Source organism: Panthera onca, chromosome A2, assembly GCF_046562875.1.
Source record: "Panthera onca isolate mPanOnc1 chromosome A2, mPanOnc1 haplotype 2, whole genome shotgun sequence".
In the NCBI taxonomy this organism is placed as follows: domain Eukaryota; kingdom Metazoa; phylum Chordata; class Mammalia; order Carnivora; family Felidae; genus Panthera; species Panthera onca.
The window spans coordinates 135,204,039-135,225,843 of record NC_138340.1 but is presented as its reverse complement, the minus strand read 5'-3'; the positions used below and the strand labels follow the sequence as shown (position 1 = coordinate 135,225,843).

At 40.1% G+C, this 21,805-nt stretch overlaps 1 protein-coding gene across 10 annotated transcripts in view; it reads right to left on the bottom strand.

The window, feature by feature from the left end:
- ST7 (suppression of tumorigenicity 7) overlaps positions 1 to 21,805 on the bottom strand; it is a 268,935-nt gene that overhangs the window by 19,821 nt on the left and 227,309 nt on the right. For all 10 annotated transcript variants that reach the window (XM_078440197.2, XM_078440188.2, XM_078440192.2 and 7 more), the window contains 3 exons: positions 19,829 to 19,901; positions 18,268 to 18,370; positions 595 to 745 (listed from right to left, as the gene is read on the bottom strand). In XM_078440197.2, the coding sequence (XP_078296323.1) occupies positions 595 to 745; positions 18,268 to 18,370; positions 19,829 to 19,901 (327 nt within the window). The remainder of the gene's footprint in view (positions 1 to 594; positions 746 to 18,267; positions 18,371 to 19,828; positions 19,902 to 21,805) is intronic.

The following is a 21,805-nucleotide window of genomic DNA, read 5'->3' as shown; positions in this document are numbered from 1 at the left end:
TCTTCTCCTTCACAGAACGGTTATGCCTGCCACATACTCAGACCGATTTATCCCTACATCTAGCCGATAGGCATTATCCATTAACACACCAATGTTCCACTTGCCACCAAACACGAGGGTCCTGTGGCCACTGCTCTTGTTCTGAAGCATAACTGCAGACCCAGCTCCACTGGAGGATAACTGTGGCTCTTTAGTCAATCCTTCTAGAAAAGCCATCCAGAAGTGGTAGTCAGAGCCCAGCCCGAGGCCTAACCCCAAGCCAAAGATTCCCCTGAAGCTGAGGGGGTGTCCGGGTCTCCAAAGAGGGTTTTCCAGTTATAGAATGCTCCTCTGCCAGAACAGTCCAGATTCATCCCATCTATTGTAAAACTTGCTTTTTTAAGGTTTAAGGATGGCATCGCCTCAGTAACACCTACCACTGCTGGGGAACTGAAGAGCCTCATTAACCATCCTCTCTCAGTGATAGAACATTGCAGAGAAGAAGAGCTATAGATATGCAAATCGTCATTATTCATCACGAACATTCAGGGTAAAAACAGTTTGGCATCTTTTCATGCTCTTAAAAAAATGTTTCAAAGAAAGAAAATTACTTACTGCCTTCCCACGTACAATGCAAAAGATTCAAAGCCCCTTCCACCCTCTTCCAGTGCGCCAGATGAAAGAACGCATATGCTATTGCTTCACTGTCCCCTCGCTTCAGGATATGTTCTGGGGGTAGAATTAAGCTTTTCATTTCTAGTAGGTACTGAAATAAAAAAGGCAGGAGACAGATGCATTAATACATTAGTAGCGTGGAATTCAATACTGAGAATAGAGGTTGATTTCTCTAAAGCCACCACTCATAAGCATTTCATCAAACTTGCATCCTTGTTAGTACATTTAAAGGCAATTATGAAATCATCCAGCAACCCAAAGTTTGCTAACAGATAGTTAGCCTTGTACTAGTTTCCTACAGTGAAGATCAGAGGCTTTGAGGGTAAGATACTCTAATCAAAGAAATATATGGAGACTCAAACGGCAAAAAGGAAAATTTAGAAGACACAACAAGTTGATATAATTTTGTAACCAGAATGAAAATATGTAAAATGGACACATGAAGGTTAAGTCATATGACTGAACTGACTGTACTAGAGAGACTGACTAGCACTGCCCATTAACTTTTCTGTACAGACTTACCAAGGAGAAGGACCTAGTCCTGTGAAAAGAGCCACGCATCGTTGTTCACATGCAGAGGGAGGAGGTGTGGCAGCCCGAGCCCAGGAAGACCCCAGGGAGGGGAACGGCACAGACCCCAAATTATACTGTTCTTTTAGATCTTTCCCAAAGTCTGAAGGGCCCTCAGCTTATGCCTCCTCATTCCTCTCTTCCACAAAGGAGATGGGAGCACAGGGCCAGAATGAATTCTTTGGTGTTTACAACAGAATAGAAAGGGAAGCAAATTTAGGGTGGTGTTTTATACTTGCGAATGTTAACTTCTTTTTGCTGGCTGCCTCTTCCCTGGGCTTCACTCCTCACACACACATACACACACACCACCACCATCACAACAATCCATGCATCTCCTTCAGAATGGACATCAGCAGATGATGGAGGGATGTGTTTAATGAAAATGGGACAAACACAGTAAAAGGAAGTGCTAGCAGAAGAGATGTTCAACAACTTTAATGTCGGAAACAACTGCCTATGGATTTATCTGTCAGTGGAATTTACGACAGAGGGTGAAGAATGGAAGAATCCCGGTATACAAGATGGAGGTTATGATACACCTATCAGTGCTCTGTTATCATCTCACTGGGGATCTATGTGCTTTGGGCACTCTGAGTGTAGTTGCCTCTAAGCTTCCTCTCCTGTTGGTGCACCCAGTATTGGGATGCACTGCCTGGCAGGAGCCAGGAGGACACTTCTGCCCTCCTGGTTCAGCAAGTGAAACTTTCCTCACTCTGGGTCTGTTCTGTGAAGAGATGTCTAAGCTCAGGCCTCACATCAGGCAGGGCAAAAAAGTGAGACTGCCTGCCCAGAGTGTAGCAGAGAAGAGCGGTGCAGCCATCTCACTTGGTTGGGTGTGCATAAATGGCCCTCCTTCGACAGAAAGACCCCCCATAGGAAGACCTCTTCCCAGACTGGTCCATGAAAGGTGTTTATTGCTTTAATGGGAACTTCTCAAGTATGAGTTCCAAAAGAACTTTTTGGTCATATGGCTTTTTAAATTCTACAAGTCACTGTCTTCCTCCATCTTGTTTTCAAACAGTGCAGAACAAAAGTCCTTTGGGGAAAATTACAATTTTGAGTTACCTAGTAATCCAACCAGTACTACATTTATAATGAATAGCAACCATAATATAAATATCAGGGTGAATTTTATGTTCAGAGATACTTGGCTATCCTCTCATGATCTTGTTACCTCAAACGAAGCTATTACACTGTATGTTGTCACTGCTCATGATGTTCTTAAAAGAATCCAAGGCAATGAGTCATGAGAAAGATATAGAACGGGTAAAGTGCTATTAATTAATTGTATTAATTAATTGTTTCAGAGTAAGAGAAGAAAAATCATTTGGTTACTCTTCATAATCATCGGAACAAAGGAAAGGGTGGGGCGCCTGGGTGGCTCAGTTGGTTAAGCGTCCGACTTCAGCTCAGGTCATGATCTCACGGTTTGTGGGTTCAAGACCCGCATTGGGCTGTGTGCTGACAGCTCTGAGCCTGGAGCCTGCTTCAGATTCTGTGTCTCCTCTCAATCTGCCCCTCCCCTGCTGGCTCGCTCGCTCTCTCTCTCTCTCTCTCTCTCTCAAAAATAAACATTAAAAAAAAAAAAGAACAAAGGAAAGGGAAATTTTCTTGCCTAAGATGAGCCCTAGGATAAGATTTTATTTCTGAGTTTCTAATAATTATTTAATTATTAATTATTATTTAATTATTTAATTAATTATAGCCACGCTGCCTACCAGTCAATTTTTAAAGAAAGAACATGTTGTATGAACTCCGAAACAAACTAAATATGAAAACCATTAGTGCATGTGGCCCAGTTATACAGAAACTTCTTCAAGTCTCTGAGAGTCAGATGGTGGCTGAAAGAAAAGTGTAAACTACCATTCTTTTTATGTCTATGATTAGGAAAGCCTTTTAAAGTGATTGCATTAAGCATCTACAAGAGAACTCTTCTCTTGACCTAATGAACTGTCAGGAATAGGGGCCCCTGAGAAGAAGTAGGCCTGGTAGCCACCCACATTTGTGGGTAGACATTGAAACAAAGTCAGGTATCTCACCGCTGTGTCGGTGCAGGTAGGGGATTGAGCTCGAGCTAGCTCGAATACAGGCTCTTTGCTTTTGCATCGGACTCAGCTCCCTGTTGGTCTTTGGAGATCATGAATTCTGGGCATAACATTTGGTCAGGGCGGGGTAAAGAAAACCTGTGTGTGTGTAGAGGAGTAGAAAGTTACCTATAAAAGGATATAATAGATCTGCATTACCCAATATGGTAGCATCTCCCACATGTGACTATTTAAATTTAAATTGATTAAAATCAAATAAAATTAAAAATTCATTTCCTCAGTCCCACTAGCCATATTCCAAGTCCTCAAGGGCAGCATATAGTTAAAGACTACCATATTGGACAATGCAGAGACATTTCTATTAACATAGAAGGTTCTACTGCACAGCACTGTTGTAGACAATGAGAGTTTCCAATCTTCAAGTAACTAAAACAACTTTTAACATAAAAAACTTTATAGACACCCATGATAGGAATTATAAGTAGAGTATCTATCGATTGAAAATACACAATATGGCAAAAAGCTACAATAAATGTAATAAAGCAAGAATTCATTTAAAAGCATTGCTGGCCACCAGGGCATCTAAATATACTTGGAAAATAGTACACATGTGTGTGAGACAGATGGTTTACTCAGCTTGCAGGCTGAATGTGGTACATATGGCTTCAAGGACATCATTGTCCATAGCCCAAAATCGGGTCATGAGGTAATGCTCTGTTTTTCCTCTAAGCTGCATCTGATCTTTGTGTATGTGTACTTTTCACACATTGCCTTAAATTCGTTATCTATGTGCCTTTCCCCTCAGCTGAATCATTAGATCCTCAAGAGCATGAATCTCACTTCCTAACGAGTCTCTCAAAGTGGGCATCCTTGCTCTAATCAGCCTCATGAGGCTAACCAGAGCAACTCACCAAGGACACTTAGTTATCTTCTCATCGAATCTACTTTATGGCAGAAATAGGTTATGCCTATAAAGGAGATTTATACTCCAGTATAGTTCCAAACAAAATGTTGGCTCTAACCAGATGATGAAGGCTAATAACAACAATGTGTTATGTTTTTGGCCAGGCTTAAAAATGGCTGGCAAGATCGGTTCTCAACATGTGCAACGTTTAAATTAGAAAGGCATGGAACAACATTTCACATCTTACTTGTCAAGAGAAAAATAAATGGAAGAGGGCAGATCCCTATCCACAAATATGCAGAAATCAATTAGAATAGCTGTAGCTCGCAAATCAGAGAACACTCTCTGCCTGTCTGTAATAATTATTTGGCTCCTATTAGCTAAGCCAGCATTCCGTGCTATCTTGCCACCACCCTGCCTCTAACTTCCTTCCCAGATTCTCAAATCACATTGATCTTGAAGTTCAGGCTTCTAGAGTTTTCGGAAGCAACTTTCAAAACCTATTTGTCAGAGTATGATTCCTTATGTCCATAGGAACATATAAAGTCAGAACATATAAAGAGGAGCTGATTAGTGCCTTTTTATGGAGGGATGTAAGCAGAGACAGCTCACCTGTCAGGAGATCTGGCCCATCAGAGGCCACCCCAGGTGACTGCTCAGTTCTCTTGTGTTAAGGTTCTAAAATTCTATAACAATTTGAGTGAAAATGATCCCAAGGTTACACTTCACCATAGATATTAATGTCAAGGAATTAATTCATACCCCACCCCGTTTTGTTTTGTTTTTGGGTTTTTTTGGATTTTAAATACCAACAACAGAAGTCATATGAAAATCATTAGAAAAAAAACGGAAACAAACAAAATGAGAAAGTATAGATTAATTTTAGCACATTTAGCTAAACTTAGGTAAATTCAATACATTTAGGTAAATTTTAGCACATTTAGATGATGGTTACCAGGCTGCTCCCAAAAATCAGCTCGTGGAAGAATACTAGCATGAGAAAATGTTCATGATATATTGCCAAATGAAAAAAATAAGTGTTTCATACAGATTATGATTTTGGTAATTAAAAATGTATATGTGGGTATTAAAACTTTGGAAAGTTACAGATTGAATGTTAATGGTGGTTAAATATTTGATTTTATGGGAGATTAATTTCTTTTTGTGCTTTTTTGGTGCTTTCTAAGTTTTCTGTAATAAGTCATTTTTATTTCTCTCTTTCTCTCTCTCTATATACGTACATATGTGTGTATGTACATATGTAATACAAACCTCTTTTCTAAACTTGCAGTGAAAACATAAAAAACAAGCCATACAAACAAACAAACAAACAAAAAGATAACCAGGGACAGTAATTTTTGTATGATTACAGTGCTTTGGTACAACTAAACCTGAGAGAGGCTAAAAGCCCAGAAAAGATGCTTTAAAAATACCAGTAAAGAGTTCAGAGAATAAAACTAGTGCTATTTGGAAGACATGCTATATATTTTGAGTTTCAATGTTGCCTACTCCCTGGACTCAGTAAGACCCACATTGGAACAGGACAAAAATACCACAAGTACCCATGGCTCTCTTGGGTCATGCTGTGATGGGGAATGAGACGCACAGCACCATGCCCCCTGCCCGCTGACACTTTGACCCACCGTTTGAATCCCGGCTCTATTGTCCCATTCTGAGACCGTGGACAAGTTACCTTATTTCTTTCAACCTCAGCCTGCTCATCTGTTAGAATAATGAAAATACACATCTTTCCAGTTTTAACTTTTGAAGATTATGTAGGATAATATATGTAAAGTATTGACACAGTACCTGGCACCTAAGCGTTCACTAAATAGTAGCTACTTTTGCCAACAAAAAAAATGAAATGTTCATATTACTGTGGAGGTAAGTTATGTTTCTTTGTGTGTGTGTGTGTGTGTGTGTGTCCCATAAACTACGGAGTCTGTTTTTAGGTTAAATACTTCAGCAATTTTACAGTAGTGGCAGGTCAGCTGAAAAGAACTGGTTACTGGGGTCCCTAACTAACCAATCTGGAAACAAGCACAATGCCAAGCTGAATTGCCAAATCACCACTCAGGGGCCCTCTTCACAAGGTAGCTGCTTCTTGCTGGCTCACTTACCTATTCATCAGTTACTCTGCTACATTCAAAAGATACAGGAATGTCCACAACGCATCACAAGGAAAGATATGGGAGTTCCCACAGGGTACTCTAATGACACACCTATGGGAGCACCTACAGCACACCTCAAAGGCACCTAAAGGGCATGGGCATGAATTGGTCAGGTCCCTAGATGGATGATCCCTAATCTTTGTAGGAGTGTGTGTGTGTCTGTGTGTGTGTAAAGACAAAGAAACAATAAAATTCAACACGATGACTGCCTTAATAAGAGGTACGTACAGCTGACACTTGCACAATATGGGTATGAACTGTGTGGGTCAACTTACATGTGGATTTTTTTCAATAAATGCATTATAGTACTGTAAATATGTTTTCCTTATGATTTTCTTTTCTCTAGCTTAGTTTATTCTAAGAATATAGTATACAGTACATACAACATACAAGATATGTTATTGGTAAGGCTTCTAGTCAATAGTAGTAGGTTCCTAGTAGTTAAGTTTTTAGAGAGTCAAAAGTTATATGTGGATTTTCAACTGCATGGGGAGTTGTCACCCTTCACCCCTGCCTTGTTTAAGGGTCAACTTGACTTAGTACTGGTAGCAAATGAGAGGCGTTGTGTCTGAGAAGGTTTCACAGAAGAAGGAAAGTATGAGTCAGTCTTACTAAACAAATTAGTTTACCTCCAACAACGGCGGGGGTTGGGGAGGGGGGCAGAAGTCCCTGCAAGGCTGGGCAGAGGCACCAAAGCATGAAGGGGCATAATATGCTTGTAATCACGAGGACCTTAAGTACTGACATGGCAGTCACTGCCGACACTGACGAAGCACTAACAAGAATCAAGTGTTACCTCAGGTACGCCTTACAAAAGCTCTGCGACGCAAATAATATGATTCCCGGTTTATACATGGGAAAATGAAGGCACTGGGAAGTTAAGTAGCTCGAGCAGGGCTGCACAAATGGTCACTGGAACTCAGGTTTTATGCTACTCTCCAAGGGAAGCAGGAAAAGTAGATTGTAAACAGGTCTTCCATGATATGCTCCAGAGTGTGACCTTCACTCAGAGTTTATTCCATGGTTTTCAAACTTTGAGAAACAGAAAAAATTTGGTCAAAAGAAAAAGAGAAACATGACAGAGAGTATGTGAAACTGATGTAAAACAAAGCTGTGGGGAGCCCTGGGGGAAGGACCCAAGGGAGGTCCGAGGGATTCTTATGGCTCCTAGGAAGACAGTTTGAAAACTGCTGCAGTGGGCAATTGAGAAATGAGTTGGTACAGTTTGTGGCTTTGAAAGAAATGGGCAAGTCACGTGTAGAACCACTGGACAGGAATGAGATTGAAATTAGCAAAGTCTTGAAAGCTTCTGTCATGGTTTGGGTGAGGGGGTGACAAAACTGAGGCAGACTTCCCCAGGACTTGGTGCCAGGCTGAATCTGAAGGCAAGAAAAGGCATTCAGGGTGACTGTGAAATTTCTAGTTTAGGATACCAGAATAATGTGAGATAGTTAGCTGAGATAAAGACACAAAAGGACAGTTGGAGTTCCTGGAGTGACAGCCTAAAGGCAGTGGGGGTGTGCAGGTCTCGAGCCTGGAAGAGAAGCTGGAGACAGGGATTTGGGTGTGCAGGGAGAGGCGGGTGATGGAGCAGCAGGAGCGCCTAGATCTCCCAGGAGAGCTTCAAGAAAGAAAAGGATGGGTAGTGAATGATGCTCCCAGAGAACCAACCTGAGGGACGGGCAGGGGAGGAAGTGATGTAGGAGGAGAGGGCCCAGAAATGCAGAGAAAGCCAGAGAGAAGGCAGTATGGAGCTAACCAATACAGCTTGTGGTAGAAAAAGTGGTCAGTGGGGCAGAACGCTGAGGAGACATGATGTAGGATAAGGTTTGACAAGAGACCAAAGGATCTGGTGACCAAGGAAGAGGTAACCTTGATGGCAGTGGCCTTGGTGGGAGCAGCAACAGTGCTTTTTGTTAGAGAAAGAGACCTTTTAAAAACTGTCTATTCCTGAGAAACGTAGCTAAAAACTGGTTTCTGCTCACTTTCCTCTAGGTCATATTTCCACAATACATTCTCCTTTCTCTAATCCAAAAAAGCTTTGGAACAAAATATGACTCAATTCAAAGAAACTTATATTGAAATAATATTTCTGAAATGTACCATTGATATACAATATCACAGACAATCTGCCAGAGTATTTTGAGTTTCTGCTTCCACGCTTCAAGCATTTTTAAATGTTAAAACCCACTACACGTTTTGTTTCCTAAATTGGATTAAAAAGCAATTTTATACTCTGTCAATCAGCTTTACCAAGACATGAAGGGAGGACTGCATTAGTGTTTGCATGAAATAGAATTTCCATCACTCTAACAAGGTCCTGTGGATACTCCATTAGCATATACAATTACCAGGATGTTTTCCCCACAAGCCTCTTAAAATCCCCATGAAATAAGAATTTCTAGATTAACATTAGATGAGGTTTTTTTTAATGTAAATTTTTACCAGGAATGCATTTCTGTCATAACATTTTCATTCTTTCCTCTCTGCTTTTTCATGACTTCCCACACTCTGAGACTTATAATTTAAAAACTACATATCTAGTAGGCTGGACCCTCACATCAATATTTTGTCAAGCCGGGGCTGTCCTGCTAGTAAAATGAGCTTCAGGAGCATGACAAGCCCTCTTCCCCCAGCACGCTCAGGGACTGCCCCCTTGCACACCCAGCTGCCCCCAGGGTGGGACCATTAGGAAGAGCCCATAGCATACTTTAGGCAAGATGAAGATAAAAGCTTTCCCTTCATTGGTGCTGGTGATTTTTCTGCATTTTTCTCCCTCAACAGCTCCACGCATAGCACCCAGGCATCTCAAGCAGCTGGGACTTCCTCAGCCCCCCGCTGCTCCTCTGAATGCGTGTGGAGCCTCCAGTTCTAGGTGTGAGACCTCACAAGCTTGGGGTTTTCCTGTGGTGGTAGTGATCGGCCACGGGCTTCTGTTATTTTCTAAACTGTATATGCAAAGGTGCCTTGGGGTTGCTGGGCTACCTGTTTTCTCATCCCAGTTTCAATCACAACAGTTCTACTTTTACTTGCTTTGTTCATTAAGGCTTCATGTAAGATTGTATTAGGAGGAAAAGTTTATTGCTTTAAAAAATCATTATTGGGGCGCCTGGGTGGCGCAGTCGGTTAAGCGTCCGACTTCAGCCAGGTCACGATCTCGCGGTCCGTGAGTTCGAGCCCCGCGTCAGGCTCTGGGCTGATGGCTCGGAGCCTGGAGCCTGTTTCCGATTCTGTGTCTCCCTCTCTCTCTGCCCCTCCCCCGTTCATGCTCTGTCTCTCTCTGTCCCAAAAATAAATAAAATGTTTAAAAAAAAAAAAAAAATCATTATTAGTTATGTGTCATTGTTGCTTTGGTGGCAAAGAGCAGGGATGGCTATTCCAGAAAAAAAGGAGACAGAGGTTGGAAATGGGCAACTCTTAATCAGCCACAAGCAAAGGACTTACCAATGGTTGCAAACAGGGAATTCCAGAAGGCATTAGCTGTAGCCAGAAACATGCTAGAGCCTCCTCTCAAATCTCTAGGCCTAAAGGGACCTCGTGGGTACTCAAGGTCAGGGGCATTGCAATGCCACTGTTACACTCTCTAGTTGTCCTTCACACTAGATGTTTCAAGAAGTACTTGTTACTGCATTTTTCTAGGCAGCATCTATGGTAGCCCAGCCAGCCAATGCAGAAATAGAGCTAAAAAGTACCAGGGAAAAGGTGATGAAAGCCCAACACATGTACTGGATGGGTTACACAATGTAATTCCATTTACTTTTCATCAGACCTATGAAGCCTTTATTTTTATCCCCATTTTATCAAAAAGGAAACAGGCAGGGAGCTAATCAACTCCCTCTTCCCACGGTTCCCTTCGGACCATGGACAGGAAGTAGTGAGAGTCCTTGTTTCAAATACTTTTGGACCCTTTCAATGACACTTCATAGGTCTGCCTACCTTTATGTTGCTACTCTTCGCTCTATCATTATACTAATATGTTCTCTTGGTAACAACAGGAAGTCTGCATAATGGGCCTGACAATTCAAAAAAGAATAAAAGTAGATGGCTAACAATGTTCCATCTTACTAGTAGTGGCAAAGAAATGCAAATTAAAAGTACAGAACTCTATTTGTACCTAATAAAATCATAAATGTTTGTTTTCTTTGTTTTCTCTGTCTTAAGCAAACTGCTCACTGCTGGTAAGGGTGTGACAAAATGGTAAAGAAGGGGTTACCTGCTGATTGGGGACGGGGGCTGTAAACTACCACAATCTTTTTAGGTAAGCAATTTGGCAATAAATATTAAGAGCCCTGATGTGTTTCAATAAGTTATGTAGTATTTCTCATTTTGCATATCTATCCTAAGGAAATAACATAAAGACCCAAATATTTTTATGCCCAAAAGATTTGCTATTGGACTTGACCACCTGATGTCTGCAATAGAGAACACAAGAATTAAATCATTCTCTTCAACAAATAATGCTGGGAAAACTGGATTCCACATGCATGAGAATGAAATTGGACCTTTATCTTATACCATACACAAAAATCAACTTGAAATACATTTAAGATTTAAATGTAAGACCTGAAACTATAAAACCCCTAGTGATAAACACAGGGAGAAACTTCATAACATTGGTCTTGGCAATGATTTTTTGGATATGACACCAAAAGCACAGGCGACATAAGTAAAAATAGACAAGTGGGACTATATCAAAGTAAAGAGCCTTTGTGCAGCAAAGGAAACAATCAACAGAGTGAAAAAGCAACATATGAAACGGAAGCAAATATTTGCAACTGTACATCTGATAAGGGGTTAATATCCCCAATACACAGGAAACTCCTACAATTGGATAGCAAAAAACCAAACCAAACAAAATAACTTGATTAAAAAAATGGGTAAGAGACTTAAATAGCCATTTCTCCAAAGAAGACATACAGATGGCCAACAGGTACACAAAAAGATGCTCAAAATCACAAATTATCAGGGAAGTATAAATCAAAACCACAATGAGCTATCACCTCATACAAGTTAGGATGTATGAGGCCATTGTCAAAAAAAAAAAAAAAAAAAAAAGACTGTAACAAGTGTTAGTGAGAAAGGGAAGAAATTAGAACCCTTGTGCACTGTTAGTAGGAATGCAAAATGGTACAGCCACTATGGAAAACAGTGTGGAGCTTCCTCAAAAGATTAAAAATAGAACTACCATATGATCCAGTGATCCTACTCTGGGTATTCATCTAAAAGAACTGAAAACAGGGTCTTGAAGAGATATTTGCACTCCGGTGTTCATTGCATCATTATTCGCAGTAGCAAAAAAGTAGAAGCAACCTAAATTTCCATCAACAGATGGATGGATAAAGAAAATGTAATACACACACACAATGTAATACTATTCAGCCTTAAAGAAGATGGGAATCCTGTCCTGTGCTGTGACATAGAAGAGCCTAGAGGACATTATGATAGGTGAGACAAGTCACGGGACAAACACTGCATGATTCCACTTGGATGAGGTATCTAAAGTAGTCACACTCAGAAGCAGAAAATACAATGGTGGTTACCAGGGGCTGGGAGGAGGGAGGAATGGAGAGGTGCTGGTCCAGTGGGCATGGGGTTTTAGTCGTCCTAAAGATCCGTGTTACAACAATGTGCATGCAGTTAACAATACTACACTGTACACTTAAACATTTGTTAAGAAGGTAGATTTCATGATATGTGTTTTTTGACAAAAAGTAAGGAAGTAAATCATTCAGAAAACAGTTACTAAGAAAATTTTAAAGTGTTTGATGGCACATGGCTAACAGATTTGGACGTTAATGGTAAGTTAGAAGATAGCCTTTTTAAGGTCAAAGAACTATGAAAATCTATGCTCCTCCTCCAAAAAGAATAAATATAACCCACAATTCCCAACCATAAAGTACAAGTTTAGAGCCCCATGTTAATGTTTTTAAATATGTATATGCTATGTGATTATGATTCCTAAGTATTAAAAATGCACGGGGAAATAAAGCTAGAAGGAAATAGTCTTAGATATGACAAGATGATAGCACTATGAATAACTTCCTTATATTTTTTTTCTAAAGTAATAAGAAATTTATTTTTATAACACCACTACAGAGGTGAAAAAAAATCTAACACTGCTTGTAACAAACCAGTACGTTACTCTTGTTTTGGAAAGTTGCCAGAAAATGAAAATTTATCTTTAGCACCCTGGAGTTAACAAAATATTCTCTAAACCAAAAAGGTGTCTCTTTGCAGGGAAATACTTGCAATGTGGTTGTAGCATATTAAGGGTACGTAGCATTAGTAAAAACGCAGGTTTGTGTAGAGTGATGAATCACTGGCAGAAAAGCATCACCCTCCTGGGTAAATCTTGACATGGTTAATGATTCCTTGGATATGACACCAAAAGCATAGGCAACAAAGTCAAAATAAACAAGTGGGACTACATCAAAATAAAAAGCTTCTGTGCAGTAAAGGAAACAAAATAGAGCAGGGTGGGTGGGGAAACATATCTGCAGGGAAAGCGGAAGAAAAAGCTAAAACTAAAAATCCAATAAACTATAACAATATATAGATGAAGGTACAGAAGCAAGATGTGCATGGCCTCTCATTTGTCCAGCATCATGAGTGAAATTTTCTTTAAAAAATGAAGAATATTCCCTGTCAATTCAAAGCTCTTATTTTGAATTAAATTAAGTAAATTTAATTAAATAATTCCCATTAAATGGGAAACACCCTCTAATGGTGTAGGGATTTCTTCATCTTTTTGAACTGTGTACCCAGTTCTTAAAAAATGAGCAGCATCATTAAGATCCTAATACCACTGGTCATCCTCAAAAGGGGGTAAACATTAATTTCATAGTCAATGCACTGTCGTGAGAGACCACAGAGGGGAGAGACTGATTCTGGCATGAGGGAGGTACAGGCTTCCTGGTGGTGACTTTTAATGGTGGGGGTGAAGGATGAGTAGGATTTCCTCAGAGGAAGCAAAGGGGGAAGGAGAAGAGAATGTTTCTGGAACAATGAACAGACTGTTAGAAGGAGCTGGAAGAAATGAAAAACAAGCAGGGTCAGATTATGAAGGGTCCTGAAGAACCATTCAAGGAGTTTCTATCTTCCTCTGTAGGGCTGGGGACACAGCTGCAATTCCTAGGAAGGGGAGTAACACAATTTAGTTTGGATGGGCTGCTTCCTCCTTATACTTTGCTGCAATCCAAAGCTTCAGAAATACTTGACCACTTAAGAGGCCCCCCTTTAAAATAGAGACATAGCTTTTTACTGTTTTTATTTACTTCCTGGTCCTGGGGTGTGTTTAGGAGATACCCTCCCTACTCTGCATGTTTTCAGGTGAAGACTGTTCTGAAGAGTAACCCTCCTGAAGTAAATAACCGACATTTTTCATTGGATACTGAAATATCAAGTATGCGCCTCTGCTTATTAGAATACCAGATAGACCTAAATTGGACATTCATGGGAAGCAGTTCTCAGCTATTACATCTAGTATTTTTTCTCCTTCCAACAGACTATAATTGAATAAAACAGCATGCAGTTGCTGAAAATTTCTGTGGTAGGCCACTGAAGACTTCCTGTCATAGAGCAAATGAAACCATGGAAGTATTTAAGATATAATAATATCTTCACGAAATATGAATTGTCCACAAGTACCTTGGGAAGTGATATGCCTGCCATCATTTGAAGGCTTCAAGTCTAGGCTAGTCTGCAACTTGGTAGGATGGTGGGGGGGCAGTGGAGGGTGATGTGTGAGGGTTAGAGAACCCAGAATCAGTCCAGGCTCTGTCATTTACTAGCTATGTGACTGAGCAGGCAACCTAACCTCTCCAAACCTGCAGCACCCTCATCTGAATAGCAGGGATAATAACATGATGCACCTCACGGTGTTGTTATGAAAAATAAATAAGATGTTCACTTAGTACTGTGTTTGGCACACAGTAAACATTCAATACAAAGCAGTATTAAAAACAATCATCATAATATCATTATGAGGAGACATTCAAACTGAGGATGGGAAGGTGTCCTAGATGATCTCTAAGGCCGCTTCTTATACCAGGAGTCTAAGAGTTTTAACAGTTTATATCATTCATTGATGTCTCATTAGAATTAAGGCTATTTTCTGCCTGAAAAGTCATCGACGTGTGTATGTGTGTGCGTGTGCGTGTGTGTGTTTACCTGAAGTATTAGCAAACAGTCCAGTAAACAATGTATCACGTAATAAAAGATGTCTGTAACAGCCTGTATATAGTACACACGCATCAAAGGTTTGTGGTTAATTCTGAACTAATTCTGAACATTGACTCACAGGTCCTTTTCCTCATGAAAATGTCAACAGACAAAGAGGCTCTGGAAACAAGTTTCCCCTTGGCACAATCACCAACAAAGCAAAGTGGTAGAGAATCAGTTTACCTACGTACCCTATCTTTTCTCCAGTTAATAATTAAAAAGTAAAGTGAATTCAAATATTTCAAATGTTCCCACTTAAAACAATTCTGTTTTGCAGGTACAGTGCTAGCTGACTAAGTTAAATTTTTCCAAGGTAGACTTAAACTATTTCTTAGGGCTTTTAATACTCTTCTAGAGGTGCAATCAACCATTTCAGACCATCACAGAATTACACTACGGCTTCAACTAAAATATCTAACCAACAAGTATTGTACCAGTTTTCTATCTCGTGTGCTAGGATCACAAAGGTCTGGCTGGTACAGCCGGAAGCGGTAAGACCCAGTTCCCAAAGCAATCCTAAAATTTGTATGGACCACAAAAGACCCCAAATAGCCAAAGTAATACTGAAGAAGACCAAAGTGGGAGGCATCACAATCCCAGACTTCAGCCTCCACTACAAAGCTGTAACCATCAAGACAGTATGGTATTGGCACAAAAACAGACACATAGACCAATGGAAGAGAACAGAGACTCCAGAATTGGACCCACAAAAGTATGGCCAACTAATCTTTGACAAAGCAGGAAAGAATATCCAATGGAAAAAAGACAGTCTCTTTAACAAATGGTGCTGGGAGAACTGGACAGCAACATGCAGAAGGTTGAAACTAGACCACTTTCTTACACCATTCACAAAAATAAACTCAAAATGGATAAAGGACCTGAATGTGAGACAGGAAACCATCAAAACCCTAGAGGAGAAAGCAGGAAAACACCTCTCAGACCTCAGCCGCAGCAAGTTCTTACTTGACACATCCCCAAAGGCAAGGGAATTAAAAGCAAAAGTGAACTATTGGGACCTCATGAAGATAAAAAGCTTCTGTACTGCAAAGGAAACAATCAACAAAACCAAAAGGCAACCAACGGAATGGGAAAAGATATTTGCAAATGACATATCAGATAAAGGGCTAGTATCCAAAATCTATAAAGAACTCACCAAACTCCACACCCAAAAAACAAATAATCCAGTGAAGAAATGGGCAGAAGACATGAATAGACACTTCTGTAAAGAAGCCATCCGGATGGCCAATAGGCACATGAAAAGATGCTCAACGTCGCTCCTCATCAGGGAAATACAAATCAAAACCACACTGAGACATCACCTCACGCAGGTCAGAGTGGCTAAAATGAACAAATCAGGAGACTATAGATGCTGGCGAGGATGTGGAGAAACGGGAACCCTCTTGCACTGTTGGTGGGAATGCAAACTGGTGCAGCTGCTCTGGAAAACAGTGTGGAGGTTCCTCAAAAAATTAAAAATAGATCTACCCTATGACCCCGCAAGAGCACTGCTAGGAATTTACCCAAGGGATAAATGGAGTGCTGATGCATAGGGGCACTTGTACCCCAATGTTTATAGCAGCCCTTTCAACAATAGCCAAATTATGGAAAGAGCCTAAATGTCCATCCACTGATGAACAGATAAAGAAATTGTGGTTTATATACACAACAGAATACTACGTGGCAATGAGAAAGAATGAAATATGGCCCTTTGTAGCAACGTGGATGGAACTGGAGAGCGTTATGCTAAGTGAAATAAGTCCTACAGAGAAAGACAGATACCGTATGTTTTCACTCTTACGTGGATCCTGAGAAACTTGACAGAAGACATGGGGGAGGGGAAGGGGGAAAAGAAAAAGTTAAAGAGGGAGGGAGGCAAACCATAAGAGACTCTTAAAAACTGAGAACAAACTGAGGGTTGATGGGGGGTGGGAGGGAGGGGAGGGTGGGTGATGGGTATTGAGGAGGGCACCTTTTGGGATGAGCACTGGGTGTTGTATGGAAACCAATTTGACAATAAATTTCATATTATAAAAAAAAGACCCAGTTCCCAGATTTCAGGGGTCTCCAACAAGTCAAATGTCAATAATTTTAAGACTTTTTGAAAATACAGTGTTCAAGTATTTTCAAAGAACTCTGAATATATTATCCCACTTGGTCTTTGTCACAAAAGACAGGTAAGGCTTATACTTTTATCTTCATTTGAAAAATGAGGGAAAACATTGAGTTCAGAGATGCTAAGCCCCAAGCTCCCCCCAAGGCTCATAAATGACAGAGCCAGAACTAAACCCAAGTTTTAGTCTCAGAAACTAGGACTCTATTGCTCAATACTACTTCTAAAAGGGCCTATACATGCTCACAGAACAACTCTGTAGTTAGAGAACAGCATTCAATAAATATTAATTGATGACCTAAGTTGACTGTAGTTCAGGACAATATTTTCATGATTAGCTTTAACTTTTAATCAAATTTGAATGAACACTTTTAACATAGCTGAAAAGATACCAAATAAAGAGAGATATTTTATGCCACTCTATATACAGTGCCTAAGTCTACAAATATTATGATGGTCATTATCCACTGGAACTAGAGTAGATAAATATATCCTTCACTGACTGTGGTACTGTGCACCATTCTTCAGTTTCCTGTTTTGTGAGAAAATGAGCATGACCTGAATAAAAGCTCAGAAAAGATATTAGGTCCCTTATCACTGTCACTCTGAACAAAATAGATTAAAGTAGGTAACTCCATAAATCATCACATACACACATACACGGACATACGTACCACCTTTTGCACAGTACTTCAAGAAAACAAAATAGCCTTCTTTTGTCATTTTTCACCAGTGAAAGCCTTCATTAGACATTTTGCCAAGAAAAGTATGCCTTGTAGTACCTGAGGTAAATTGTATGAAGTTTCCCAGAGGTCAAAATGCACTTTATAATATCGAGAAACTGAAAATAGCCCTCAGCAATGTGCCTATCACATAGCAGGTACTCAAATATAGGTAAATAATAAATACACACCCATCTCCCAAACAAAAGATTATAGAAATATCTTCTACCATGATCTGACTCCCTTAAAACCAAATTCAGGAAAAAAAATATATGGGAAATATTGGGTATTTATAAATTGGTCAATCATGTGGTTAACAATTAAGACAAACCTCTCCTACTACTTATACATACTAAAATGGCATTCACAAGTCAAAAGAAAAACACTTTTTCATACTTTGAGGTTCTCCCTATTATCTTCTTGCCATTACTGATTAAGTATCATTTATTTGTAGAGACCTAGAACATCACATTTATCAGTATTTTTTTTCACCACTTATATTCACAACAAGGTTCATTTCCCAAGTTGGGTCTAAGTTAAGACTATAACTGGTGTGAAATTCCTATCAAATGCATCAACACTCTTGGGATCTCCATATTTTGCCAATTTCAGACTTCCTGGCCTGACCCGCCTAAGCTAAGTCTATCAATTTACCCTAATTATATGAAATCCAAAAATCGGCCCAAAGCCTCCTGAATGTAGCTTTTGCTTAAAAATGAAGCTGATAACCATAGACTATATAGGGCCTCAGCATTCATTGGCTGCAATTCATTTTTTTACACTGGGTGTATTCGAGACATGACATTGTGGTCACTGAATGCTTTCTCTGCTATCATAACGAGTTCCTGTGGGGATTCCACAGACTCACTTTTGGCACGTGAGGGTTGAATTCCACAGCTCTATGAATGGCCTCTACTGCGTTCATCTCTGCTGTGCTCAGCCCCCGCCGAGATGCAGCCTCGGGAGAGAATCTGAAAAGCAGGAAGACAAACACCATCCAGTTGGGACCACTGCTTGGGCATCAACCCGGAAAGGCATCTACGCGTCAAGGGCCCATAAAACCACAGCGAGCCAATGGCATGAGCTCTCCAAACCTCCACTATATGGAACCTCTGAGTGACCCCTCAGACCGAGGCCAACAAAAACCCCAGCAGAAGCAGAAAGCGTGCTTGCGTCTAATCTCGGCAGGAATGAAATTCGGCTGTCAAGTCTCTCTCTGTCTAAATAGCTAATCTAAATCTTCTATGAGGTACCTGCTCAGGTCAGGGGAGGGGGTAGGACTGACGAGGGCAGACAGTGTGGGAAAAAGAGAAAACCAGGTTACAGAAGAGCGCACTTGGTTAAAAACAGAACTAGGGAGAATTTTAAAGGAGGCTCCCAACCCAATGTCAGTGCTGCGATGCAGCCTCCTCCGCAGGCAAGCCTGCTTGGGGCCGTTCCGGCAGGGGGTGTGCGTGCCCGAACTGCGGGCCAGACACCTGCCCGAGTGAATGAAAAAAACCAGACCATGCAATCTCTTTCTCACCTCACACCCAGGGCTAACTCCAGAGCTGTGCTTGGCAGGCAGACACCACAGGGGAAGCTGTGACAACCCTGGCCCTGCCCTCCCAAGCTGGAGTCGCTGTGTAGGGAGAAAAGATGTTGCAGTAGGTACTGGCGATCTACAGGATAAAAAAGAATGAAAGAAAATTACTTCGGTCTTGAAGTGCACACACACTTAACAGCAAACCTGTCTGACATAGCAGAGGCTGTTTTCTTTTTCTGTTATCTGCTTTTCAGCTCTTCAGAGGGATTGTATCGGGGAAATGGAAGCGTTTATTATGAACTCAAACAGTTAAGCCAACTGTTCTCTTTCACCTGCCAGTCATCTTGGACATTTATGAAAATTCTCTATGTCATAGTCACCTGCCTGAATAAAACGGGCGAATGTCCCACCGAGATGGCAACTCAAAGCAAACGGACCCTGGGTGGAGAGTTAGTTTGGATCTGATGAGTCAAAGAATGGGAGATGATCATCCCCTCTGCCATCTTACATGTTTGTTATGACTACTACCCAGTCTTGGACTGCTGACGGAAGAGGAACACGCAAAAAAATGAGTAAAAGGAAGGCATTTTGTGTGTAAGTCCCAAGCAGGCCTTTTGGTATCTACTGTCTGGCAAAAAAAAAAAAAAAAAAAAAAAGTCACCTCAGAGGTATGGAATTTCACATAAATCCCTCTTTAGGGACCCATACACCCTTGAAGTACCTGGGGTTATGTACTCTCTCCTTCTAGTAGTGAAAGAAAAGATCAGCAGATTTTAGAAAATGCATGCTCATAAGCGGGGGGTTTCATAGACTAAGAGAAACTTCCAGAGAAAGCCCTCAGAGGCAACACATCTCCTTAAGTCAGGTCAGGCATTTAGTACCACACAAGTTATTATTCACTTACTTGTCAGAGACAGCTCTTGCTTTGAGCAAGGCAGCTGTATAGCAAATTGTTGCCGACTTTGGTAAGCTTATATCTGTTAGAGAAAAAGAAAGCAGAAATTCTTATAAGTTTTCAGGAATAAAGAGCAATGATTTTTAATCCACAAGCATTTTAATCATGTAAGTCTAATAAAGTGTAAATTAAGAATATTTTAATGCATACAGTACACAGCTATTTCTTATGTATAAAGGTGGTATGTAAAACTATGGGTAATTCATATTTTTGTGAATAATATATGTTTAAAATCCACCAGACTGACTCTTCGGCAATCTTTTCTTTAAGATATGGATTCTCATATATTGAATTTAATTAAGCAGAGAATAGCTATAAATATATGCATTTAAATATTACAGGAATGCCCTTGATATCATAAAAGGCAAATAGGACCTCTGTGTCACTTGTAAAAAAATTCTCAACAGGTGTATGAAATACCAATGTGAAGAAAAAATATCACCTGGATCTTTTTTTAAAAACACACCTAAATAGGGGCGCCTGGGTGGCTCAGTTGGTTAAGCATCTGATTCTTGATTTCGGCACAGGTCATGATCTCATGGTTGTGAGATTGAGCCCTGTGTCAGGCTCTGTACTGACAGCATGGAGCTGGCTTGGGATTCTCTCTCTCCCTCTCCCACTGCTTCTCTTTCCTTCTCTCTCTCTCTCTCTCTCTCTCTCTCTCTCCCCCCTCCTCAAAATAAATAAACTTAAAAAAAAACACCTAAATAAATTATTTTTTAGTGGTCAGATTTAAACCAGATTTCTTTTGCATTAAATTTCAAGAAGTTCATAGTCAGTTTTTTGTTAAAAAAGCAATACATTTATTATAACATATACGAAAAATCTTTATATATAAGGATATATATGTGAAATATTTAGAAATCTATATAATTTTTGTTCATTCAAACCCAAAGGAAATCCCCTTTCATATGAAGCCTCATTTGTTTCTCCAAGAAACAGTTCGTCTCAGTTTGTATAGAAAATTTCACATGGAGAAGAGGGAGCCGGTAACAGATTCAGATGATGAGTTTAAAGGGAAACAAAAGTAAAAGATACAGCTGAGAATAGATAAACTCAAAAACGTAGTCCCTTTTGGGGAAAAATTTGTGTTTAAATTATGACTCTATTTCTTACCAGAATAGTATTTCTTTAACACTGAACCACATTTATACTATGACAGAGAAATATCATCTTAATTCAGGCCAGGTAAAAATACACCATTCCCAGTGCTGCAAAACTCACTCTATGTTAGAGAAACTCTTATCACCTGGAATTCTCTGCCAGCTTCTTCACAGGGCTGTTTTCAACTTCAAAAGAATTACATTACAGTGGATAAAATCCAAAAGGGGCAAAGGGAAGAGAGAAAGAGAGAGAGAGAAAGGGGGGGGGGGGGAGAGAGAGAGAGAAAGAGAGAGGAACCAAGAAACAGACTCTTTAAGTATAAAGAACCAACTGATGGTTACCAGAGGGGAGGCGGGTTGGGGGGGGATGGGTTAAATAGGTGATAGGGATTAAGGAGTGCACTTGTGCTGAGCACTGAGTGATGTACAGAGTATTGAATCACTATATTATACACCTGAAGTCAATATAACACTGTATATAACACTGTATGCTAACTGAAATTTAAATAAAAACTTAAAAAAAAGAATTACATTATAGTAAGAATGAAAAGCAAGTCCCATGACCAGCCCCATAACAGACAGCCACAGAAGAAAATAAGTTCATAAAAGAATAACAATCCCTAATCCAGTAGTAAGTATTTACCACCAATCTCAGCATGAGGAATTTCTCTGAGGGAAATTTCAATGCCATTGATAAAAAATAAATAAATAGTCATAGAAAATTCCAACAAAGAACTGAAAGGAAAAGGAGTCTTTGTAATCCTGATCTCATAAATTATGTTCAAACAAAATTTCACCACTATATGCATAGTGTAAAATGATG